Here is a 25,534-nt window from a genome sequence, read left to right on the forward strand (position 1 = left end):
TCACTGGGGGAGACTGTCCCTCTCACTGGGGGAGACTGTCCCTCTCACTGGGGGAGGCTGTCCCTCTCACTGGGGGAGACTGTCCCTCTCACTGGGGGAGGCTGTCCCTCTCACTGGGGGAGGCTGTCCCTCTCACTGGGGGAGGCTGTCCCTCTCACTGGGGGAGGCTGTCCCTCTCACTGAGAGACTGTCCCTCTCACTGGGAGAGACTGTCCCTCTCACTGGGGGAGACTGTCCCTCTCACTGGGGGAGACTGTCCCTCTCACTGAGAGACTGTCCCTCTCACTGGGGGAGACTGTCCCTCTCACTGGGAGACTGTCCCTCTCACTGGGGAGACTGTCCCTCTCACTGGGGGAGGCTGTCCCTCTCACTGGGGGAGACTGTCCCTCTCACTGGGGGAGACTGTCCCTCTCACTGGGAGACTGTCCCTCTCACTGGGGGAGGCTATCCCTCTCACTGGGGGAGACTGTCCCTCTCACTGGGAGACTGTCCCTCTCACTGGGGGAGGCTGTCCCTCTCACTGGGAGACTGTCCCTCTCACTGGGGGAGGCTGTCCCTCTCAATGGGAGACTGTCCCTCTCACTGGGGATACTGTCCCTCTCACTGAGAGACTGTCCCTCTCACTGGGAGACTGTCCCTCTCACTGGGAGAGACTGTCCCTCTCACTGGGGGAGACTGTCCCTCTCACTGGGGATACTGTCCCTCTCACTGGGAGACTGTCCCTCTCATTGGGGATACTGTCCCTCTCACTGGGAGACTGTCCCTCTCACTGGGGATACTGTCCCTCTCACTGGGAGACTGTCCCTCTCACTGGGGATACTGTCCCTCTCACTGAGAGACTGTCCCTCTCACTGGGGATACTTTCCCTCTCACTGGGAGACTGTCCCTCTCACTGGGGATACTGTCCCTCTCACTGGGAGACTGTCCCTCTCACTGGGGGAGACTGTCCCTCTCACTGGGGATACTGTCCCTCTCACTGGAAGACTGTCCCTCTCACTGGGGGAGACTGTCCCTCTCACTGGGAGACTGTCCCTCTCACTGGGGATACTGTCCCTCTCACTGGAAGACTGTCCCTCTCACTGGGGATACTGTCCCTCTCACTGGGGGAGACTGTCCCTCTCACTGGGGATACTGTCCCTCTCACTGAGAGACTGTCCCTCTCACTGGGAGAGACTGTCCCTCTCACTGGGGATACTGTCCCTCTCACTGAGAGACTGTCCCTCTCACTGGGAGAGACTGTCCCTCTCTCTGGGGGAGACTGTCCCTCTCACTGGGGATACTGTCCCTCTCACTGGGAGACTGTCCCTCTCACTGGGGATACTGTCCCTCTCACTGAGAGACTGTCCCTCTCACTGGGAGAGACTGTCCCTCTCACTGGGGGAGACTGTCCCTCTCACTGGGGATACTGTCCCTCTCACTGGGGGAGGCTATCCCTCTCACTGGGGGAGACTGTCCCTCTCACTGGGGATACTGTCCCTCTCACTGAGAGACTGTCCCTCTCACTGGGAGAGACTGTCCCTCTCACTGGGGGAGACTGTCCCTCTCACTGGGGATACTGTCCCTCTCACTGGGGGAGGCTATCCCTCTCACTGGGGGAGACTGTCCCTCTCACTGGGAGACTGTCCCTCTCACTGGGGAGACTGTCCCTCTCACTGGGGGAGGCTGTCCCTCTCACTGGGGGAGACTGTCCCTCTCACTGGGGGAGACTGTCCCTCTCACTGGGGGAGACTGTCCCTCTCACTGAGAGACTGTCCCTCTCACTGGGGGAGGCTATCCCTCTCACTGGGAGACTGTCCCTCTCACTGGGGATACTGTCCCTCTCACTGGGAGACTGTCCCTCTCACTGGGAGACTGTCCCTCTCACTGGGAGAGACTGTCCCTCTCACTGGGGGAGACTGTCCCTCTCACTGGGGATACTGTCCCTCTCAATGGGAGACTGTCCCTCTCACTGGGGATACTGTCCCTCTCACTGAGAGACTGTCCCTCTCACTGGGAGACTGTCCCTCTCACTGGGAGAGACTGTCCCTCTCACTGGGGGAGACTGTCCCTCTCACTGGGGATACTGTCCCTCTCACTGGGAGACTGTCCCTCTCACTGGGGATACTGTCCCTCTCACTGGGAGACTGTCCCTCTCACTGGGGATACTGTCCCTCTCACTGAGAGACTGTCCCTCTCACTGGGGATACTGTCCCTCTCACTGGGAGACTGTCCCTCTCACTGGGGATACTGTCCCTCTCACTGGGAGACTGTCCCTCTCACTGGGGGAGACTGTCCCTCTCACTGGGGATACTGTCCCTCTCACTGGAAGACTGTCCCTCTCACTGGGGGAGACTGTCCCTCTCACTGGGAGACTGTCCCTCTCACTGGGGATACTGTCCCTCTCACTGGAAGACTGTCCCTCTCACTGGGGATACTGTCCCTCTCACTGGGGGAGACTGTCCCTCTCACTGGGGATACTGTCCCTCTCACTGAGAGACTGTCCCTCTCACTGGGAGAGACTGTCCCTCTCACTGGGGATACTGTCCCTCTCACTGAGAGACTGTCCCTCTCACTGGGAGAGACTGTCCCTCTCTCTGGGGGAGACTGTCCCTCTCACTGGGGATACTGTCCCTCTCACTGGGAGACTGTCCCTCTCACTGGGGATACTGTCCCTCTCACTGAGAGACTGTCCCTCTCACTGGGAGAGACTGTCCCTCTCACTGGGGGAGACTGTCCCTCTCACTGGGGATACTGTCCCTCTCACTGGGGGAGGCTATCCCTCTCACTGGGGGAGACTGTCCCTCTCACTGGGGATACTGTCCCTTTCACTGAGAGACTGTCCCTCTCACTGGGGGAGGCTGTCCCTCTCACTGAGAGACTGTCCCTCTCACTGGGGGAGACTGTCCCTCTCACTGGGGGAGACTGTCCCTCTCACTGGGGGAGACTGTCCCTCTCACTGGGGGAGGCTGTCCCTCTCACTGGGGGAGGCTGTCCCTCTCACTGGGGGAGACTGTCCCTCTCACTGGGGGAGGCTATCCCTCTCACTGGGAGACTGTTCCTCTCACTGGGGGAGACTGTCCCTCTCACTGGGGGAGGCTATCCCTCTCACTGGGGGAGGCTGTCCCTCTCACTGAGAGACTGTCCCTCTCACTGGGGATACTGTCCCTCTCACTGAGAGACTGTCCCTCTCACTGGGGATACTGTCCCTCTCACTGGGAGACTGTCCCTCTCACTGGGGATACTGTCCCTCTCACTGAGAGACTGTCCCTCTCACTGGGGGAGACTGTCCCTCTCACTGGGAGACTGTCCCTCTCACTGGGGGAGACTGTCCCTCTCACTGGGGGAGACTGTCCCTCTCACTGGGAGACTGTCCCTCTCACTGGGGGAGACTGTCCCTCTCTCTGGGGGAGGCTGTCCCTCTCACTGGGAGACTGTCCCTCTCACTGGGGGAGACTGTCCCTCTCACTGGGGGAGACTGTCCCTCTCACTGGGAGACTGTCCCTCTCACTGGGGGAGACTGTCCCTCTCTCTGGGGGAGGCTGTCCCTCTCACTGAGAGACTGTCCCTCTCACTGGGGGAGACTGTCCCTCTCACTGGGGAGACTGTCCCTCTCACTGGGGGAGACTGTCCCTCTCACTGGGGGAGACTGTCCCTCTCACTGGGGGAGACTGTCCCTCTCACTGGGAGACTGTCCCTCTCACTGGGGGAGACTGTCCCTCTCTCTGGGGGAGGCTGTCCCTCTCACTGGGAGACTGTCCCTCTCACTGGGGGAGACTGTCCCTCTCACTGGGAGACTGTCCCTCTCACTGAGAGACTGTCCCTCTCACTGGGGAGACTGTCCCTCTCACTGGGGGAGACTGTCCCTCTCACTGGGGGAGACTGTCCCTCTCACTGGGAGACTGTCCCTCTCACTGGGGGAGACTGTCCCTCTCACTGGGAGACTGTCCCTCTCACTGGGGAGACTGTCCCTCTCACTGGGGGAGACTGTCCCTCTCACTGGGGGAGACTGTCCCTCTCACTGGGGGAGGCTGTCCCTCTCACTGGGGGAGACTGTCCCTCTCACTGGGGGAGGCTGTCCCTCTCACTGGGGGAGGCTGTCCCTCTCACTGGGGGAGGCTGTCCCTCTCACTGGGGGAGGCTGTCCCTCTCACTGAGAGACTGTCCCTCTCACTGGGAGAGACTGTCCCTCTCACTGGGGGAGACTGTCCCTCTCACTGGGGGAGACTGTCCCTCTCACTGAGAGACTGTCCCTCTCACTGGGGGAGACTGTCCCTCTCACTGGGAGACTGTCCCTCTCACTGGGGAGACTGTCCCTCTCACTGGGGGAGGCTGTCCCTCTCACTGGGGGAGACTGTCCCTCTCACTGGGGGAGACTGTCCCTCTCACTGGGAGACTGTCCCTCTCACTGGGGGAGGCTATCCCTCTCACTGGGGGAGACTGTCCCTCTCACTGGGAGACTGTCCCTCTCACTGGGGGAGGCTGTCCCTCTCACTGGGAGACTGTCCCTCTCACTGGGAGACTGTCCCTCTCACTGGGGGAGGCTGTCCCTCTCAATGGGAGACTGTCCCTCTCACTGGGGATACTGTCCCTCTCACTGAGAGACTGTCCCTCTCACTGGGAGACTGTCCCTCTCACTGGGAGAGACTGTCCCTCTCACTGGGGGAGACTGTCCCTCTCACTGGGGATACTGTCCCTCTCACTGGGAGACTGTCCCTCTCATTGGGGATACTGTCCCTCTCACTGGGAGACTGTCCCTCTCACTGGGGATACTGTCCCTCTCACTGGGAGACTGTCCCTCTCACTGGGGATACTGTCCCTCTCACTGAGAGACTGTCCCTCTCACTGGGGATACTTTCCCTCTCACTGGGAGACTGTCCCTCTCACTGGGGATACTGTCCCTCTCACTGGGAGACTGTCCCTCTCACTGGGGGAGACTGTCCCTCTCACTGGGGATACTGTCCCTCTCACTGGAAGACTGTCCCTCTCACTGGGGGAGACTGTCCCTCTCACTGGGAGACTGTCCCTCTCACTGGGGATACTGTCCCTCTCACTGGAAGACTGTCCCTCTCACTGGGGATACTGTCCCTCTCACTGGGGGAGACTGTCCCTCTCACTGGGGATACTGTCCCTCTCACTGAGAGACTGTCCCTCTCACTGGGAGAGACTGTCCCTCTCACTGGGGATACTGTCCCTCTCACTGAGAGACTGTCCCTCTCACTGGGAGAGACTGTCCCTCTCTCTGGGGGAGACTGTCCCTCTCACTGGGGATACTGTCCCTCTCACTGGGAGACTGTCCCTCTCACTGGGGATACTGTCCCTCTCACTGAGAGACTGTCCCTCTCACTGGGAGAGACTGTCCCTCTCACTGGGGGAGACTGTCCCTCTCACTGGGGATACTGTCCCTCTCACTGGGGGAGGCTATCCCTCTCACTGGGGGAGACTGTCCCTCTCACTGGGGATACTGTCCCTCTCACTGAGAGACTGTCCCTCTCACTGGGAGAGACTGTCCCTCTCACTGGGGGAGACTGTCCCTCTCACTGGGGATACTGTCCCTCTCACTGGGGGAGGCTATCCCTCTCACTGGGGGAGACTGTCCCTCTCACTGGGAGACTGTCCCTCTCACTGGGGAGACTGTCCCTCTCACTGGGGGAGGCTGTCCCTCTCACTGGGGGAGACTGTCCCTCTCACTGGGGGAGACTGTCCCTCTCACTGGGGGAGACTGTCCCTCTCACTGAGAGACTGTCCCTCTCACTGGGGGAGGCTATCCCTCTCACTGGGAGACTGTCCCTCTCACTGGGGATACTGTCCCTCTCACTGGGAGACTGTCCCTCTCACTGGGAGACTGTCCCTCTCACTGGGAGAGACTGTCCCTCTCACTGGGGGAGACTGTCCCTCTCACTGGGGATACTGTCCCTCTCAATGGGAGACTGTCCCTCTCACTGGGGATACTGTCCCTCTCACTGAGAGACTGTCCCTCTCACTGGGAGACTGTCCCTCTCACTGGGAGAGACTGTCCCTCTCACTGGGGGAGACTGTCCCTCTCACTGGGGATACTGTCCCTCTCACTGGGAGACTGTCCCTCTCACTGGGGATACTGTCCCTCTCACTGGGAGACTGTCCCTCTCACTGGGGATACTGTCCCTCTCACTGAGAGACTGTCCCTCTCACTGGGGATACTGTCCCTCTCACTGGGAGACTGTCCCTCTCACTGGGGATACTGTCCCTCTCACTGGGAGACTGTCCCTCTCACTGGGGGAGACTGTCCCTCTCACTGGGGATACTGTCCCTCTCACTGGAAGACTGTCCCTCTCACTGGGGGAGACTGTCCCTCTCACTGGGAGACTGTCCCTCTCACTGGGGATACTGTCCCTCTCACTGGAAGACTGTCCCTCTCACTGGGGATACTGTCCCTCTCACTGGGGGAGACTGTCCCTCTCACTGGGGATACTGTCCCTCTCACTGAGAGACTGTCCCTCTCACTGGGAGAGACTGTCCCTCTCACTGGGGATACTGTCCCTCTCACTGAGAGACTGTCCCTCTCACTGGGAGAGACTGTCCCTCTCTCTGGGGGAGACTGTCCCTCTCACTGGGGATACTGTCCCTCTCACTGGGAGACTGTCCCTCTCACTGGGGATACTGTCCCTCTCACTGAGAGACTGTCCCTCTCACTGGGAGAGACTGTCCCTCTCACTGGGGGAGACTGTCCCTCTCACTGGGGATACTGTCCCTCTCACTGGGGGAGGCTATCCCTCTCACTGGGGGAGACTGTCCCTCTCACTGGGGATACTGTCCCTTTCACTGAGAGACTGTCCCTCTCACTGGGGGAGGCTGTCCCTCTCACTGAGAGACTGTCCCTCTCACTGGGGGAGACTGTCCCTCTCACTGGGGGAGACTGTCCCTCTCACTGGGGGAGACTGTCCCTCTCACTGGGGGAGGCTGTCCCTCTCACTGGGGGAGGCTGTCCCTCTCACTGGGGGAGACTGTCCCTCTCACTGGGGGAGGCTATCCCTCTCACTGGGAGACTGTTCCTCTCACTGGGGGAGACTGTCCCTCTCACTGGGGGAGGCTATCCCTCTCACTGGGGGAGGCTGTCCCTCTCACTGAGAGACTGTCCCTCTCACTGGGGATACTGTCCCTCTCACTGAGAGACTGTCCCTCTCACTGGGGATACTGTCCCTCTCACTGGGAGACTGTCCCTCTCACTGGGGATACTGTCCCTCTCACTGAGAGACTGTCCCTCTCACTGGGGGAGACTGTCCCTCTCACTGGGAGACTGTCCCTCTCACTGGGGGAGACTGTCCCTCTCACTGGGGGAGACTGTCCCTCTCACTGGGAGACTGTCCCTCTCACTGGGGGAGACTGTCCCTCTCTCTGGGGGAGGCTGTCCCTCTCACTGGGAGACTGTCCCTCTCACTGGGGGAGACTGTCCCTCTCACTGGGGGAGACTGTCCCTCTCACTGGGAGACTGTCCCTCTCACTGGGGGAGACTGTCCCTCTCTCTGGGGGAGGCTGTCCCTCTCACTGAGAGACTGTCCCTCTCACTGGGGGAGACTGTCCCTCTCACTGGGGGAGACTGTCCCTCTCACTGGGGATACTGTCCCTCTCACTGGGAGACTGTCCCTCTCATTGGGGATACTGTCCCTCTCACTGGGGATACTGTCCCTCTCACTGAGAGACTGTCCCTCTCACTGGGGATACTGTCCCTCTCACTGGGAGACTGTCCCTCTCACTGGGGATACTGTCCCTCTCACTGGGAGACTGTCCCTCTCACTGGGGGAGACTGTCCCTCTCACTGGGGATACTGTCCCTCTCACTGGAAGACTGTCCCTCTCACTGGGGGAGACTGTCCCTCTCACTGGGAGACTGTCCCTCTCACTGGGGATACTGTCCCTCTCACTGGGAGACTGTCCCTCTCACTGGGGATACTGTCCCTCTCACTGAGAGACTGTCCCTCTCACTGGGAGAGACTGTCCCTCTCACTGGGGGAGACTGTCCCTCTCACTGGGGATACTGTCCCTCTCACTGGGGGAGGCTATCCCTCTCACTGGGGGAGACTGTCCCTCTCACTGGGGATACTGTCCCTCTCACTGAGAGACTGTCCCTCTCACTGGGAGAGACTGTCCCTCTCACTGGGGGAGACTGTCCCTCTCACTGGGGATACTGTCCCTCTCACTGGGGGAGGCTATCCCTCTCACTGGGGGAGACTGTCCCTCTCACTGGGAGACTGTCCCTCTCACTGGGGAGACTGTCCCTCTCACTGGGGGAGGCTGTCCCTCTCACTGGGGGAGACTGTCCCTCTCACTGGGGGAGACTGTCCCTCTCACTGGGGGAGACTGTCCCTCTCACTGAGAGACTGTCCCTCTCACTGGGGGAGGCTATCCCTCTCACTGGGAGACTGTCCCTCTCACTGGGGATACTGTCCCTCTCACTGGGAGACTGTCCCTCTCACTGGGAGACTGTCCCTCTCACTGGGAGAGACTGTCCCTCTCACTGGGGGAGACTGTCCCTCTCACTGGGGATACTGTCCCTCTCAATGGGAGACTGTCCCTCTCACTGGGGATACTGTCCCTCTCACTGAGAGACTGTCCCTCTCACTGGGAGACTGTCCCTCTCACTGGGAGAGACTGTCCCTCTCACTGGGGGAGACTGTCCCTCTCACTGGGGATACTGTCCCTCTCACTGGGAGACTGTCCCTCTCATTGGGGATACTGTCCCTCTCACTGGGAGACTGTCCCTCTCACTGGGGATACTGTCCCTCTCACTGGGAGACTGTCCCTCTCACTGGGGATACTGTCCCTCTCCCTGAGAGACTGTCCCTCTCACTGGGGATACTGTCCCTCTCACTGGGAGACTGTCCCTCTCACTGGGGATACTGTCCCTCTCACTGGAGACTGTCCCTCTCACTGGGGGAGACTGTCCCTCTCACTGGGGATACTGTCCCTCTCACTGGAAGACTGTCCCTCTCACTGGGGGAGACTGTCCCTCTCACTGGGAGACTGTCCCTCTCACTGGGGATACTGTCCCTCTCACTGGAAGACTGTCCCTCTCACTGGGGATACTGTCCCTCTCACTGGGGGAGACTGTCCCTCTCACTGGGGATACTGTCCCTCTCACTGAGAGACTGTCCCTCTCACTGGGAGAGACTGTCCCTCTCACTGGGGATACTGTCCCTCTCACTGAGAGACTGTCCCTCTCACTGGGAGAGACTGTCCCTCTCTCTGGGGGAGACTGTCCCTCTCACTGGGGATACTGTCCCTCTCACTGGGAGACTGTCCCTCTCACTGGGGATACTGTCCCTCTCACTGAGAGACTGTCCCTCTCACTGGGAGAGACTGTCCCTCTCACTGGGGGAGACTGTCCCTCTCACTGGGGATACTGTCCCTCTCACTGGGGGAGGCTATCCCTCTCACTGGGGGAGACTGTCCCTCTCACTGGGGATACTGTCCCTTTCACTGAGAGACTGTCCCTCTCACTGGGGGAGGCTGTCCCTCTCACTGGGGGAGACTGTCCCTCTCACTGGGGGAGGCTATCCCTCTCACTGGGAGACTGTCCCTCTCACTGGGGATACTGTCCCTCTCACTGGGGGAGACTGTCCCTCTCACTGAGAGACTGTCCCTCTCACTGGGAGAAACTGTCCCTCTCACTGGGGGAGACTGTCCCTCTCACTGGGGATACTGTCCCTCTCACTGGGGGAGGCTATCCCTCTCACTGGGGGAGACTGTCCCTCTCACTGGGGATACTGTCCCTCTCACTGAGAGACTGTCCCTCTCACTGGGGGAGACTGTCCCTCTCACTGGGGGAGACTGTCCCTCTCACTGGGGGAGACTGTCCCTCTCACTGGGGGAGGCTGTCCCTCTCACTGGGGGAGGCTGTCCCTCTCACTGGGGGAGACTGTCCCTCTCACTGGGGGAGGCTATCCCTCTCACTGGGAGACTGTTCCTCTCACTGGGGGAGACTGTCCCTCTCACTGGGGGAGGCTATCCCTCTCACTGGGGGAGGCTGTCCCTCTCACTGAGAGACTGTCCCTCTCACTGGGGATACTGTCCCTCTCACTGAGAGACTGTCCCTCTCACTGGGGATACTGTCCCTCTCACTGGGAGACTGTCCCTCTCACTGGGGATACTGTCCCTCTCACTGAGAGACTGTCCCTCTCACTGGGGGAGACTGTCCCTCTCACTGGGGGAGACTGTCCCTCTCACTGGGAGACTGTCCCTCTCACTGGGGGAGACTGTCCCTCTCACTGGGGGAGACTGTCCCTCTCACTGGGAGACTGTCCCTCTCACTGGGGGAGACTGTCCCTCTCTCTGGGGGAGGCTGTCCCTCTCACTGGGAGACTGTCCCTCTCACTGGGGGAGACTGTCCCTCTCACTGGGGGAGACTGTCCCTCTCACTGGGAGACTGTCCCTCTCACTGGGGGAGACTGTCCCTCTCTCTGGGGGAGGCTGTCCCTCTCACTGAGAGACTGTCCCTCTCACTGGGGGAGACTGTCCCTCTCACTGGGGGAGACTGTCCCTCTCACTGGGAGACTGTCCCTCTCACTGGGGGAGACTGTCCCTCTCTCTGGGGGAGGCTGTCCCTCTCACTGGGGGAGGCTGTCCCTCTCACTGGGGGAGACTGTCCCTCTCACTGGGGGAGACTGTCCCTCTCACTGGGGGAGGCTGTCCCTCTCTCTGGGGGAGACTGTCCCTCTCACTGGGGGAGGCTGTCCCTCTCACTGAGAGACTGTCCCTCTCACTGGGGGAGGCTGTCCCTCTCACTGGGGGAGACTGTCCCTCTCACTGGGGGAGACTGTCCCTCTCACTGGGGGAGGCTGTCCCCCTCTCTGGGGGAGACTGTCCCTCTCACTGGGGGAGGCTGTCCCTCTCACTGGGAGGCTGTCCCTCTCACTGGGGGAGACTGTCCCTCTCACTGGGGGAGACTGTCCCCTTCACTGGGGGAGACTGTCCCTCTCACTGGGGGAGGCTGTCCCTCTCACTGGGGGAGACTGTCCCCTTCACTGGGGGAGACTGTCCCTCTCACTGGGGGAGACTGTCCCTCTCACTGGGGGAGGCTGTCCCTCTCACTGGGGGAGACTGTCCCTCTCACTGGGGGAGGCTGTCCCTCTCACTGGGGGAGACTGTCCCCTTCACTGGGGGAGACTGTCCCTCTCACTGGGGGAGGCTGTCCCTCTCACTGGGGGAGGCTGTCCCTCTCACTGGGGGAGGCTGTCCCTCTCACTGGGGGAGGCTGTCCCTCTCACTGGGGGAGGCTGTCCCTCTCACTGAGAGACTGTCCCTCTCACTGGGGGAGACTGTCCCTCTCACTGGGGGAGACTGTCCCTCTCACTGGGAGACTGTCCCTCTCACTGGGGGAGGCTGTCCCTCTCACTGGGAGACTGTCCCTCTCACTGAGAGACTGTCCCTCTCAGTGGGGAGACTGTCCCTCTCACTGGGGGAGACTGTCCCTCTCACTGGGGGAGACTGTCCCTCTCACTGGGAGACTGTCCCTCTCACTGGGGGAGACTGTCCCTCTCACTGGGGGAGACTGTCCCTCTCACTGGGGGAGGCTGTCCCTCTCACTGGGGGAGGCTGTCCCTCTCACTGGGGGAGACTGTCCCCTTCACTGGGGGAGACTGTCCCTCTCACTGGGGGAGGCTGTCCCTCTCACTGGGGGAGGCTTTCCCTCTCACTGGGGGAGGCTGTCCCTCTCACTGAGAGACTGTCCCTCTCACTGGGGATACTGTCCCTCTCACTGAGAGACTGTCCCTCTCACTGGGGATACTGTCCCTCTCACTGGGAGACTGTCCCTCTCACTGGGGATACTGTCCCTCTCACTGAGAGACTGTCCCTCTCACTGGGGATACTGTCCCTCTCACCGGGAGACTGTCCCTCTCACTGGGGATACTGTCCCTCTCACTGGGAGACTGTCCTTCTCACTGGGGATACTGTCCCTCTCACTGGGAGACTGTCCCTCTCACTGGGGGAGACTGTCCCTCTCACTGGGAGACTGTCCCTCTCACTGGGGGAGGCTGTCCCTCTCACTGGGGGAGACTGTCCCTCTCACTGGGAGACTGTCCCTCTCACTGAGGGAGGCTGTCCCTCTCACTGAGAGACTGTCCCTCTCACTGGGGGAGGCTGTCCCTCTCACTGAGAGACTGTCCCTCTCACTGGGGGAGGCTGTCCCTCTCACTGAGAGACTGTCCCTCTCACTGGGGGAGGCTGTCCCTCTCACTGAGAGACTGTCCCTCTCACTGGGGGAGACTGTCCCTCTCACTGGGAAGCTGGCTTTTCCTCCTAGGAGGCGTGGGTCTGTCACAGCCTCGCCTCCCTTGGTGTCACCAGATCCCAGGTCCTGCACTTCACCTCCCTGGCACTAGGCTGTCTGGGAGGCCACTGCTCTTCACGGAGGCATCAAGCCCACTCTAATGCCCCCTTTAGGAAATCTGAAACCCCCCGTGCTTGCCCACCTGTGAGTTCAGGCTGCTCCAGCTGCAGCTCCCCTCGGACGGACAGCCCTGTTGTCCAGGTGTAAATGCCGGCCTCCCCCCCCTCCCCCCCACCCCCACCCCCCCGCCTGGCCCTAATCAAAGGCAGACCCAGCCCTCGCCCTCGCCCCAGCGCGGTTGTGGGCACCGACTTCCCTAGTGCCTAGACTGGGTCTCCTTCTTGCCTGAGAAGCAGCGCCAGTGCCACGAAAGGAGGAGCAGAGGCCTCCCCAGAGCGTGCTGTGGGCAGGGCCTGTGGTCGGCAGCACTGCCATCAGCGTCTTCGTCAGCGAGATCCGCTGTTAGCAGGCCTGCAGGCTGGTCCACAGGAGTGGGAACGTGGATGAGACACAGTGTCATACACTCCCCTCGCTTACCTGACATCAACAATACGCACTTGGCCCCAGAGAGAATCGCTGGGCAGGGGCGTCCTGCGAAGAAGCTCGTGCAGAGGGTGGTGGCCCTGCTCTCCTGGGGGCATCCTGCCGCCCTGAGTGCGACTAGTCCTGAACGGGTTTTGCTGTGATCCTGGCCTCTGACTGCATCTGGGCTCCACCAGGCCTGCTCCCTCCCACGCGGGACAGGTCCGTGCTGGGCTCTTGCTCTGATTGTCACCTACCTCGCTGACATTGGAGGCTGCAGCTCCATGCTTTCGGAGCGCGTGTCTCCCCGCCTGGATGGACAGAGGACACGCCTTTGAGGACGGCTGTGGGGGCAATGGTGCACGGCTTTCTGTTTCCCAAGTCCCGGGGACCTGCAGCTGGAGGCCTGGCAGGCGTGGAGCCGTCAGGCTGGCCTGGTGTCCGCAGGCTGGGTGTCACTGCCACGGCCAGGTGTGAAAGGCTGCAGCCTCTGTCCCAGGCATTCTCCTCTCGAGTCACTCGCGTGCCTTCAGGAAGCAGGCTGCCTGTGGAGGAGCCCGGGGAGCCGCAAGGAGCCAGGCCTGCTGGCCGTGTGAGTGAGCTTGGGAGCTCCGCCTGCCCAGCCAGGCCTGAGAGGACAGCAGCCCATCCCCCAGCATCTTGGGGACAACCTCCTGAGAGACCTGAGCCCAAACCACCGAGCTGAGTTGCTTCTGCATCCCCGACCCTCAGGAACTGTGAGATAATAAACATTCTTTAGCCTTTGCATTTGGGGTCTTTTGTTACACGGCAGTAGCGACCAGCACGCAGGGTCCAGGCTGAGTGGATGGTCCCTGGGCTCTGTGTCCTTGAGCGAGTGCAGGTCCCTCCACCTCAGTTCTCCCTGGTGCCCATTCCCGTTTCGTTCCTTGTCTCTGTCTCGTCTTAGAGTGCTTGCAAGTGAGGCCAGCCCGAGCTGGCGTGAGCAGCAGGACACCCGCCAGGAGACCGCCTTGGACATCAGCCTGAGCTACATCTATAAGGTGAGTCAAGTGGCTGTCTCTGTGCCCCATCCAGGCCCATTCCATAGGCCAGCTCCAAGAATGCCCCCTGCACCCACGGGCTCGGCACCACTGCAGGCACTGCATGGGCTGCCAGCACTGACGCACGGGACACTCACACCCTCCATGCTGCCACCTGAGACCGCAGGGTCTGCACTCACCTCCCTGCTTATCTCGCTCCTACCCAACATGGCGAGGGGCTCACAGTGATGCCCTGTCTCCCAGGATGGTCCCCACTGCCCTCGTCTTCTCTGTGTTCTCCAGTTCCTGACACTGTGTGCCCAGGCTCAGCCTGAGGCCGCCACGGATGGAGACCTCTTGGACCTGATGGAGCTGCTGTGCAGAGCCGGCCTGGATGTGCGGTTGCGCCTGCTGCCCAACGCCGACCTGCAGCAGCTGCTGCTCCTGCTCCTCCAGAGCATCCAGGAGTGGCCGGGGAAGGTACAGAGCCCTGGGTCAGCCAGCCCGCTCCCCTAGAGGGCCCCCAGGTGCCCTTCACACACCCAGAGGGGGTGGCATGTCCCTGCCTCCATGGCTGGCCCTCTGACCCTCCGAGTGGGCTGGTGAGAGTGAGGTGGAAGTGGCCCCTCCTTCACCCACCACGGTGCTGGCTGTCCCCACAGCTCCGGCAGCTGTGCCGTGCCCTGAGCTTGGTGTCGGATCACCACCACAATCTGCTGGCTGTCGTGCAGTTCTTCCCAGATGTGACCTCCCGCAGCAGGTGGGTGTGCCTCCTGGCCTCCTCCCTCTGACACTCAGCCGGCCCCTGCAGGTGGGGTGTGGGGACCCAGAGCCATCCCCACCAGTCTCAGCAAACCTCCCACCCTCAGCGGTCTCTAAAACCCCGGGGAAAGGACTAAAAACAGCACTCAGTAATGAGTTCATTACTAACGGAAAAAGCAAATTTCCTTACCGTGGTTTTATTAGCAAAACAATTGTCTCGTACAGTTAGCTGGTGACTGTGGTGTCCCCGCCCTCCTTCCCCTGTTGGTGAAGGTTCCTTCTTGTCATTAGACCTCCCTGCGTGAGGTCCCCTGACCTCTGCCCCCTCCCATCCCCCTCTCACACTCTCGGTTTATCGTTTGTTATGTCTGCACTGCCTTGGTCTCTGCCCCAAGTGCTCTTCCTGTGTTTCCTTGTTTGTGGCTATGGCCCTCCAGGAGCAGGTCCCTTCCCTGGTCACGCCACATCCTGCACTAGAACAGCACCCCACACTGTTGAGCAAGGAACAAGCTCAGCCCACGGGGAGTGCACCCATGGCCTCCCTCTCCTCTCTCCTTCCTTCTCCCACACTAGCCCAGTCTCAGGGTGTATTGCCCTTCCCTGAGCAGGCCACTCCCCAGCTCCTCTGCTCTCCTGGCTGGTCCACTTGCAGCTCCTCCCACCTAGAATGACACCCCTGCCCACCCTTACAACCTGGCCTGGCCTGGGTCCACCTCAGGAGAACCTCCAGCCTTCAAGGCACCCCCACTGGGCCGGCCCCTGCAGCTCCGTCCCCAGGGTGGCTTGTGGAGGAGCTTGGAGCTTTAATTCAGCCTCATGTCCCTTGGGCCTAGCGGGGTTTGACCAGCCTGAGTCCAACTCCAGTCCTGAGACGGGGGCTCAGTCTCTTTCCTATGACTGGTTGAAGGAGAGGAAGCCTCCCTATAGTCCTGAAAGGGAAGTTTTTGCTCGGTATTTGAAAGAACTGGGCTGTACACACATACACATATACTGTACATATACATATACGTGTACACATGCATGTGCACACTCATGAGGAAGGCCTTCTCTTCCACAGCTGCAGTGTTCCCTTGTGGATGGACACATGATCAGGCCCCTAACTCTGGATACCCACCCAGTGACTTTCCATGTATACGAACTTTGCACACCTATTCAGATATTTCTTTTTTAATATACTTATATTGATTTCAGAGAGGAAGAGAGAAATAGAAACATCAATGATGAGAGACGCATTGATTTGCTGCCTCCTGCAGGCCCCCCTACCAGGGATGGAGTCCACAACTGGGCATGTGCCCTGACCGGGAATTGAGCCGTGACCTCCTGGTTTATAGGTCGACACTCAACCACTGAGCCTCACACTGGCCAAGCTATTTAATGATTGTTTAAAGTTTTGCTGAACATATACAGAAGTAGAGAGACTGTTGTAACGGGCTCCACACATCCATGTTCCATCTCAACAGACATTCACTATGGCCTTGGTGATTCCTTCCACCCTTACCTGCTCTTCCCACCTTTCCTACCCCGGATCATCAGGAAACAGATCTCAGACGTCAGATCGTTCTAGTTCAGTAGGTATCTCAGAAAGTTAAGGCCTTGCTTCCTGTGCGTGTGCTTTTTAACGTAATAGTCTCACGTACAGGACATTTAGCAGTGAAAGAACCACCACAAAAAAGTGAGTCATTTCCCTGTCTAAGACTCCCCCAAGGCTTCGCATCATGCTGGGAGGGACGTTCATTCCAAGATTGCCTGTAAGGCACATTGTGATGTGGCCCTGCCGCTGCTCTGCCCCTCGCTGTCCCTGGGGCACACAGGGACTTGCATCTTGATGTCCCCTCTTTCCAGCACACTCCCCTCCCCCACATGGGCAGGAGACTCACACATTTGCATCACTGTGATCTCTGCCAAATGTGGCCTCCTCACAGAGTCCTCAGCTGACCATCCTCTCCAAGTCGGCTCCCTCCGCGGGGCCTCCAGACCTGATTGTCTTCCTTTCCCTTCACTTACCAAGTACCACATGCTCCTGGCATTCGTTCGTGTGTTCTCTCCCCCAGCCCCCTTAGGGCGCAGCTCCCTGCAGGGTTCCTCCGCCTGGACCAGTGATGGAGTAACCTGGTCAGTCTCCTGAATATTGGATGACTATGTGCAGGCCAGAATTTGCCTCTTGTCTCTGCCTCTGCGACGGAGATACAGTCCGGTGTTGGCTCTTTTTCTTTTTAAGGGGAAGAGCCAGTTGTTCCTTGATGCTGGGCATCCTTCCTGGGTGCGGGAAGTCCCTCTGTGCTCCCTCTACACAGAGCTTTGTCACCTCCTAGGGGCTCGCGGGCACACCAGGCAGATGCTCCTGTGGCAAGGAGCCCCGAAGCAGCCGCCTGCTCTTCCTCTGCAGGACTTGCCTGCTCACTGCTGCCATGGCCGTTGGCTCCTGACTGGTTTTCAAGCCCAGTTTTGCACCTTCCCTTGAATTCCAGGCCCCCAGTGTCCTCTCCGCACAGTCCCTTTCTGCCTAAAGCAGCGATTCTGAGCACCGAGGGGAGCTGGCTGATGAAGCAGACTTACTCCTCCACCTTTAGCTTTTATTCTCTGCTGGTTTTTTCCTCCTCAGCAAATCGTCGCCCTCGTGAGTCTCCTACCTTAGAACAGTCTGTCTCCACCCCCGTCCCTCCACCTCCTGCTGCTTCTCCAAACTTCCATCCCACTTCCTCTTGCTCCTTGTTTGAACCTGGACACATGCTGATTCTTCAGAGCTCAGAGTGCTGTAGGGGGTTCTCACCTGGGAAGACATTCAGAATGTTCTAGAAGGAGGCAGCCCACGTATAAAAATGCCCTCAATGTTTCAGAAGGGTTCAACGTTTGGAAGAACAAGAAACAAAGGTGAAGGTCATGTTGGAGGTCAAGGGGTCATGGCTGGAGCTGGGAGGTAGACAGCAAAGGAAACGCAGCCACCGAAGCAGGAGAGGGAGGGGAGTGGCCGCAGAGGCCGGCTCGCTTTCAGGAGTGAGTGTGTAGGGAGGTGGTTGGAGTGACTTATGAGCCAGAAATGGACGAGATGTACCTCGTGGCACCAGCCCCTCCTCAGCTGCTGTCACCAGGGACCTGGTGGCTCGTTCTCATGAACAGTGTCTCGACCGCCCTCTTCCCGGGTTCCACAGGACCACTGCTGATCCCTCCCTCCCCGGCCCCTCCTCCGTCGCCATCACCGATTGCCCTCCAGCCTGCTGTGCGTCAGGATTCTCCCAGGCCCTCTTCTCTGCATCGGGCGCCGCCTCAGGGCACCTTTGGGCCGGACGCTGTGGTTTCTGTCCATTGGGGAACTCGACGCCCCTACCCAGCTGCCGGAATCTTGTTGCCTCCCCAGCCCACCCCAGGGTTGTCTCCGTGGAAGCCGGTCACCTTCCCCAAGGTTGGGCCCCTCCCTCGGGGGCAGCCCAGTGATGGGGTACAAAGGCCCCACTCTGGGTATCTCTGAAGGACCTCGCCAGCCCAGAGCTCCTTGTGGGGTCAGCTTTGCCATGAATGCATCGCAGCCTGGCTGCCCTTGGCCCAAGCCTGCTGTCTTCACTCCCCTCCAGGGGTGGTCCTGACCTGAGACCCATCCCATCCACATCACAGCTTCGGCTCCAACTACATGCAGGGCTGCCAAGGCGACACCTGCGGCCAGACCCCTGTGCGGCAGGCATTCCCAGTGCGCATGCGTGAAGCAGAAGTCTCCACATGCCAAGGAGGGCCCCCCCCCCGCTTGCCCATGGCCCCATGGTGGCATTAGCACCTGCCCACCACCCGAAGCCTGGCAGTGCGGGGCGCCTTCTGTCCCGCCAGGCTTCCCATCCCACGCTGGGGAATACGCATCCCTCCTTGTCATCCTACCGTGGATGACAGCTAAGGTTGAGAACCACTGCTCTGATGGCTGGCACCCTTTGCAGACCCCTCGAGCTGGAGCCTGCCCAGGGAGGAGCGTGGCAAGGGGGGCTCGGTGAGCATGCTGGGGGAGCGGGCGCTTCTGGAGGGCAGAATTCAAAAAGCATGGAGAGAGAGGTGATCTTTTAGTAGCGGACTCCAAAAACAAAGATGGCTCAGCTGGGCCTAGGAGGTCCTGCGATACAACTGACTATGGCCCAGCCGGTGTTGCTCAGTGGTCGAGCATCGCCCTGCACCAAGAGGTTGCCAGTTCAATTCCTGGTCAGAGCACATGCCAGGTTGTGGGTTCAATCCCAGTAGGGGACCTGCAGGAGGCAACCAGTCAGTGTTTCTCTCTCATCAATGTTTCTGTCTATCCCTCTCCCTTTCTCTCTCTCTAAAAGAAAAAGAAGAAGAAAGGGAGATGGGAGAAAGGGTTCAAAAGCGAGATGAGTAGACCACATGGACCGGTGATAATACTGTGCGGAAAACTAAGGCCTGTGTGAGGGTGTGCAGCTATTTTTGCAGCCGGGAGTGCTGTTTGGGTTGACACTGAAATGTTCACACTGATGGAGAGAGAGAAGCACTACAGAATTCCTCTTTTGCATCTGTGTTCTTTGTCCGGGGCATAATGTTTCACTGGACTCACGTATTGGCTGAAGGGACTTGAGGCCTTAGGAGGAGACGTAGGCAGCATGTGGCTGTGTGGGAGGAGGTGAAGTCCGCTCCAGTGTAGGGACCCGGCGTCAGTCCTGTGAGGGGGGCAGAGGGTGCCCTGGGGTGGGAGAGCGGGGCCTGGGGAGGGGCAGAAGGTGCTCTCCGCCCGCGCTGCATTCCCTGGTGACGGCTGTGAGCACACAGCCGTCCAGGATTCCCGGGAGCAAATCAAGCCAGGCGAGCTTCATTTCTCCTCTGACAGGCAGCCAGGAAGTACTCTGGAGACCTAGGTTCTCCCAGGGCATTGGGTAGAGCCGTCATTGCATCTCGTGGACCGCCGTGAGGAAACGTGGGCCGAGGGATGTAAACTGGACGGGCTCATCGTCAGAAGGCACTGCTGGCCATGGAGTCTGCTTGGGGGCAGCTGTGGCCACCAGCTTGCTGTCTTCACCACCAGCTTGACCAGGCAACGCAGCATCTCCTCGGACGAGGCCATCAGCGGAACAATAGATTCACGCGGGGCATGAATACAACTGACAGCAAAAGGAAGATCCCCGAAGATCTCAACACACCCTAGTGATGGGCTGGGTAGAAAAGAGACCCCACCCCGCTGCACAATTAAGAGCAAGATGTAGGAAGTGGGATTTGACAGCAAGATGTGTGCAAAAGCCTTTGGGCTCAATCCGTTACTGCCCCGCATCGTGGGGCCTCTGCCCCGGGCGCCTGCCCTGCCGCGATGCCCTGGGAGGACCCAGCCCAGAGTGGCGCGGGGAGAAGCTGGTGGAAGCACTGCACCTCCCTCCAGCCTGTGAGGGCTGCTGGAATGGATGGCCAGGCAGATGGTAGAGGGTGATGTTTAGGTGTTTTCTAAGCCTGAGGTTATACCAAAACAAAGAGGAAGGAAGGGAGGACTTTGTCTTGCGATTGTCCATATGAGCTTTATGTATTTGCTAAAGAGCAGTAACCTTTCCACTTAGTTATAATGCGCATCAGGAAGGACCCCCGCAGAGGGGGCCCCCAGTGCTCCTTATGGGGCCGCCTGTGTGGCACCAGCACATCCTGGGAGAGACTGCGCCTGCTCCCCAGGATCTTTCACCGGCTCCCCCTGCAGAGAGACCCTCCCGCTCCGCTCCCGCCCGCAGGTGGGTCTGCGAGGCTGGAACGTGCACAGAACGGGGACCTGCAGAACTCGCTCTCCGGCACAGTGGAGAGCGGCAGCGCCCCGTGGGTTTCATCTCGGCTGAAGAGGGTGGATCCTTCGAGATGCCACCCGGCGGTTCATGAACGGGCCTGTGGCTGTCTGTACCCCGCCCGCCGTCTCTTCCTGTCCCCGCTGTGTGCCCACAGTCAGGGGTGCCGCAGCCTGCGTGTGGATGCCCGCAGACCACGGAGGAGGTGGTCCTCAGCTCTGAGCCTAGACCAGTGATGGCGAACCTTTTGAGCTCGGAGTGTCAGCATTTTGAAAAACCCTAACTTAACTCTGGTGCCGTGTCACATGTAGAAATTTTTTTATATTTGCAACCATAGTAAAACAAAGACTTATATTTTTGGTATTTATTTTATATATTTAAATGCCATTTAACAAAGAAAAATCAACCAAAAAAATGAGTTCGCGTGTCACCTCTGACACGCGTGTCATAGGTTCACCATCACTGGCCTAGGCCCTGGCTCTTTCTGCCTGGGCAGTGCCTGCTTGTGTGCAGGAGGGAGACCTCATGAAGGGCCTGGGGCAGGTGGGTGAGAGGTGAGCCAGGCAGGCACCCTGAGGCAGGGTGTTGGGCGGCATTTCCACTCAGAATAGGCTGCTGCTGCTGCTGCTGCTTCCTGAGCCGCCCTAGAGACATGGAAAAGGCGGCTCACGCCTTTGGCCAGATGCCTGATGGCCTTTTAGGGTAGTTCAGCCTTGCAGGGCCTGGCTCCTGGAGGAGGGAAGACGGGCAACCGGGGACCCGAATTGCCTGGTGGCCACCCTGCCTTCTCTGCAGGGTGCCGGCTGAGCTGTCCCTGAAGGAGCTGAGGGGGTGCATTCCACGTCCAGCTCTGCTGAGTGTTTGGAAAAATCATTTCCAAATTCCCCAGCACTTGGGGCTCCTCTGAGCGCTACTCCAGTGTCCTGGTCTTCGGGAGGCCCCGGGAGTGGCGGGGGCAGGGCGAGGCGGGCCTGCTGAGCCTGGGCTGGAGCCTTGCCTTATATGACAGTGGCTGGGCCGCTCCAGTGGCTTTTGCGTCCTCCTTTGTCCGCCTGGTGCGAGTTCCAGGGGGGAGGAGCCCAGGCCATCCTCTGCTGCCCGGCCCTCTGCCTGCCCCCTGCAGCGGGGTGGGGGTGGGGGGTGTTTAGGGTGCACCTTGCTTTTCCTCCTCTGCAGAGTGACTTCTCTGTCTTAAACTAGAAAGGGGTCCTGTCCCCTCTCCCTGTGGGAGCTGAGAGCGCAGGGGACTGTGTTTAAAAGGCTGGGAGAGCCGTTAGGGTAGAAGGCAGGCGGCGAGGCGGAGCATCGCTCTCAGATGTGGGATTTGTATCCATTCACCCCCTCAGTGCTTTTTCTGGGCCTTTCTTCATTTCTGGACAGCCGCCCTGTCCTGACCCACCCACCGCCTCTTCCCTTCTGGACCCACCCCGGCTGCTTCACTGCCTGCCCACACCCCCACCCAGGGGCCCTCCCCGCCTGCCCACTGTGCCAAGGAGCCTCGCAGTCCTGGCTTGGATTACTGATGCCCAGATGCAGGACTTCTGACTCTGGCTGCACGTTCGCTCTGCGCAGCAGCTCAGAGGGGCCATTTACCTCCCACTGTGTTCCCCGCCAGCTGCTGGGGCTCTGAGCAGCTGCAGAGCAGGTCCTGGCTCACTGTGAAGGGAAGCCATGCAGGGTGTGTGATGGGCCAGGGAGGGCAGAAGGGTGGGGCTGAGGGGGACTCGGCGGCGTAGGAACTCAGGATGAGGGGTACTCAGAAGTGCAGGGGACCCAGAATGAGGGCTCCTGTGTTCTGTGCTGGTGCAGTCCACTCAGGACTCGGGAGGTGAGGTGGGAACCCACAGCCCTCTGCGGAGAAGGTCAAGGCTGACAGGAGACAGGGTCAGACGACCTCTTGCTGGTTAATGTCACATCTTCTCCGTCAAGAATGGATGGGAGTGGCCAGACCTTCCCAGGGTTGCCAGATACCATGCAAATATGGCATGGTAGAAACGTATGCTGAAACATTCTTTGTTTATCTATAAGAAATTCAAAAATAACTGGGCATCCTATATTTTTATTGGCCAAATCTGGCAATCCTATCTCCTCCCCCAGCTGGATTCCTTCTTTAAGTAATTATTTGATTGTACTGTAACATATGAACAGAACAGAACACAGACCATCAGTGTATGGCTCAGCGGATTTCCACAAGTTGAGCCTGTGGAACCAGCACCCAGATCACGAAATGAGCCATGCCTGGCCAGTGTGGCTCAGTGGTTGAGCATTGACCCTATGAACCCGGAGGTCACAATTTGATTCCCAGTCAGGGCACATGCCTGGGTTGTGAGCTCGATCTCCAGTGTGAGGCATGCAGGAGGCAGCCAATCAAGGATTCTCTCATCATTGATGTTTTTATCTCTTTCTCCCTCTCCCTTCCTCTCTGAAATCAATAAAGATATTTTAAAAAGAAAAGAAATGGCCGAAACCGGTTTGGCTCAGTGGATAGAGCATCAGCCTGCGGACTGAGAGGTCCCGGGTTTGATTTCAGTCAAGGGCATGTACCTGGGTTGCGGGCACATCCCCGGTGGGGGATGTGCAAGAGGCAGCTGATCGATGTTTCTCTCTCATCGATGTTTCTAACTCTCTCTATCTCTCTCCCTTCCTCTCTGTGAAAAATCAATAAAATATTAAAAAAAGAAAAGAAAAGAAATGAAACGTGAGTAGAACCTGCCCCACCATGTGTCACCAGTATCCCCACTCCAAGGCCTGGTACTTGCCCGTTTTTGTTCTTTCTATAAGTGAAATCATACATATATTATTTTTAATTTTTTATTGATCTATGTTTAGAGAGAGGAAGGGAGAAAGAGAAACATTGATTTGTTGTTCCTCTTATTCATGTGTTCGTTGTTTGATTCTTATACGTGCCCTGACCGGGATCGAACCGCAACCTTGGCACATCTGCACGCGGCTCTGCCCAAGCTGCCCGCCAGGGCTATTCCTTTGTGTCTGGCCTCTGCACACGGCACTGAGGGGGACGTGAATGCTGCTGGATGAGCTGGCAGGCGGTCTACGGTCATCCGTGCAGGGTTGGTTGTAGGATCTTTCACCCACCCCGTGCGGCCGCGCTTCCGCCTTCCTTATTTCCGTGCGTGGTGTCCGGGACGAGCACTGCGGGGCCACGAGGTGGGCATGTGGGCGGCTTCCGTAGATCTTTAAGTTTACTGAGTGGGGGCCCCAGGGTGCGCTCCCACCAGCTGTGTGCGAGCCCCTCCGCACACACCCTCCTGGCGCTGGGCCTTCCCTCCTCCTCATGCTCATCCTGGTGGGAGTGGTACCGCCGGCTGCTGCCTTTTTTCTTTGTTTAATCAAGAGCCTCGCTTTGTTGATTCCTCTGACTTTCTTGACTAAGTGCTAGTGAAGAAAATAAATGAGGCCCTGGTTCAGATGCCAGCCTGCCCAGCCCCGCAGTCCCAGCACCATGGGGGCCTGGGCAGCCTTGGGCATGGGGTGGAGGGTGCAGGAGGCTCAGTCCTGCTCCCCAAGTCCTTCCCTAGGGCAGCGTCATTTCTCAGTGCTGCCCTCAGCCTGCTGCTCCCACGTCCCCTCCCTCCTTTAGTTGCTGAGTCCACGCTGTGGTCCCTCCACAGTGCAGTCACTGGAGGGCGGTTCTCCTCTGAGGAGCAGTTCCAGCCCAACTCTCCTCCAGCTCAGAACTCTCCTCGCTTTCCCTGGTGGCGGCTTTCCGCAGGAAGTAGGGGCTGCGGCCACATCAAAGTGCGTGCAACGGGCTGCCATCTGCTCCGAGGTGGGCAACAGGTGTGGGGGTGCATTCAAGACGTAACCTCCTGGTGGAGGCTGTGGCAGGAGTGGAGCAGGCGCCCTGGACCCCTTCCCATCACCTCTCCCCCCTCCGGTCTCCACTCCCCTCCTCTCTTCTCTTTGGCCCACTCCAGCCCTCAAGGACTCGAAATCAGAGCCCAACGATTAGCATCTCAAATTCACATCAGAGGTCTTCACTCCTAAAGAGAGGAGACGGCAGCCCATCATGAGTGAATCATAGCCGTGTGGTGCTAGACTCAGAAGCCAGCTCAAAATGACTCGAGCAAACGGGACTTCGTTGGCTCACACAACCAGCCAACTGCTAGCGAGCGCACGGTCCTGGGGCTGGAGGCTTCAGGCACAGCTGCTCTGGCTGCTGCCAGGGCTCGCTCTCCATCCGGTCTGCTTCATCCTTCAGGCGCGCCCACAGGGAGGCAGATGGCCACCAGCCGCTGGGGGATCACTTCTGCCAAATAAGTGGCCCTGCTGGAAAGGCACGCACTCAGCGGTCAGGTCCGGCCAAGACGCCCGCACCGGCCAGTGGCTCGCTCACGGGGACTGTGCGGGGGCCAGGCCGGGCTCACTCGCCCACCCTGGGAGCCAGGTTTGGGCTGGGGGAGGGGTTCTCCCAGGGAAAGTCAGGCGGCCCACCTTCCCTGACCCTGCACGGGCTGAAAGGTAGGAACAGGCAGGGCCTGTGCAAAGGGATCGGTCATGCCCTATCTCTGTGTCCACAGATAAGTGTAAGCACAGAGCGAGAAAACAAACTGAGAAGAAAAACACTGTGCTAGACCCTGAAATTACCAGTTGCTTTAAATTTTCTGTTTGCTTATTTTTTAACTTTCCCATCATGCGTGGCTGATTACTTCTAAAATAAATAAATGAGAAAGCCCACATACTCCAGACAGAGCGGCTCTCCCTTGTTCGTCTCTCTGTGGTGGGTGTCCTCCCCCCGCGCCCCCCCCCCCCCGGGATATCAACCCCTCCACTCTGACTGCGCACTCTGGTCCCCTCCCTCCTCTCTCACAGGCAGCTTCGACGCCAGCTCAGCCTCGTGGTCATTGCCCGGATGCTGGGCCAGCAGGAGGCAGCCCTGCTCTGGAAAGAGGAGGCCCAGGTGAGTGTGCGCCTCTGCCAGGTGTGTCTGCTGGGGCCTGGGAAGCCGGTGGGCGAGTGAACAGCTCTCCCCTTGGCCTGCTCGTCCCCATGCTTTTCCCAAAGGTTAGGTGCTTCCGGCCGGGAGAGCCAGGCGGTTTGAATTTTCACTCATATCCCTGCGTTGGACAGTTACTTGTATATGCCTGCTGTGTGCTAGGCTCTGAGGATAGAGTGGGGAGCAGGGTGTGTGTATTGCCTTTTGTTAAAATTGTGGTAAAGTTTAGATAACATAAACTTTACTATTTTTAGCCATTTTAAAGTGTCCAG

The 25,534-nt window shown here is 59.1% G+C and overlaps 1 protein-coding gene across 1 annotated transcript in view; it reads left to right on the top strand.

Annotated features, from left to right (window-relative positions):
• Positions 1–25,534, top strand: part of FAM178B (family with sequence similarity 178 member B) — a 104,991-nt gene that overhangs the window by 54,210 nt on the left and 25,247 nt on the right. The window contains exons 10-13 of the mRNA XM_059659063.1: positions 13,733–13,826; positions 14,109–14,285; positions 14,468–14,565; positions 25,139–25,226. Coding sequence (XP_059515046.1) covers positions 13,733–13,826; positions 14,109–14,285; positions 14,468–14,565; positions 25,139–25,226 — 457 coding nt within the window. The remainder of the gene's footprint in view (positions 1–13,732; positions 13,827–14,108; positions 14,286–14,467; positions 14,566–25,138; positions 25,227–25,534) is intronic.

The sequence above is a fragment of the Myotis daubentonii genome, chromosome 12 (genome assembly GCF_963259705.1).
Source record: "Myotis daubentonii chromosome 12, mMyoDau2.1, whole genome shotgun sequence".
Lineage (NCBI taxonomy): Eukaryota > Metazoa > Chordata > Mammalia > Chiroptera > Vespertilionidae > Myotis > Myotis daubentonii.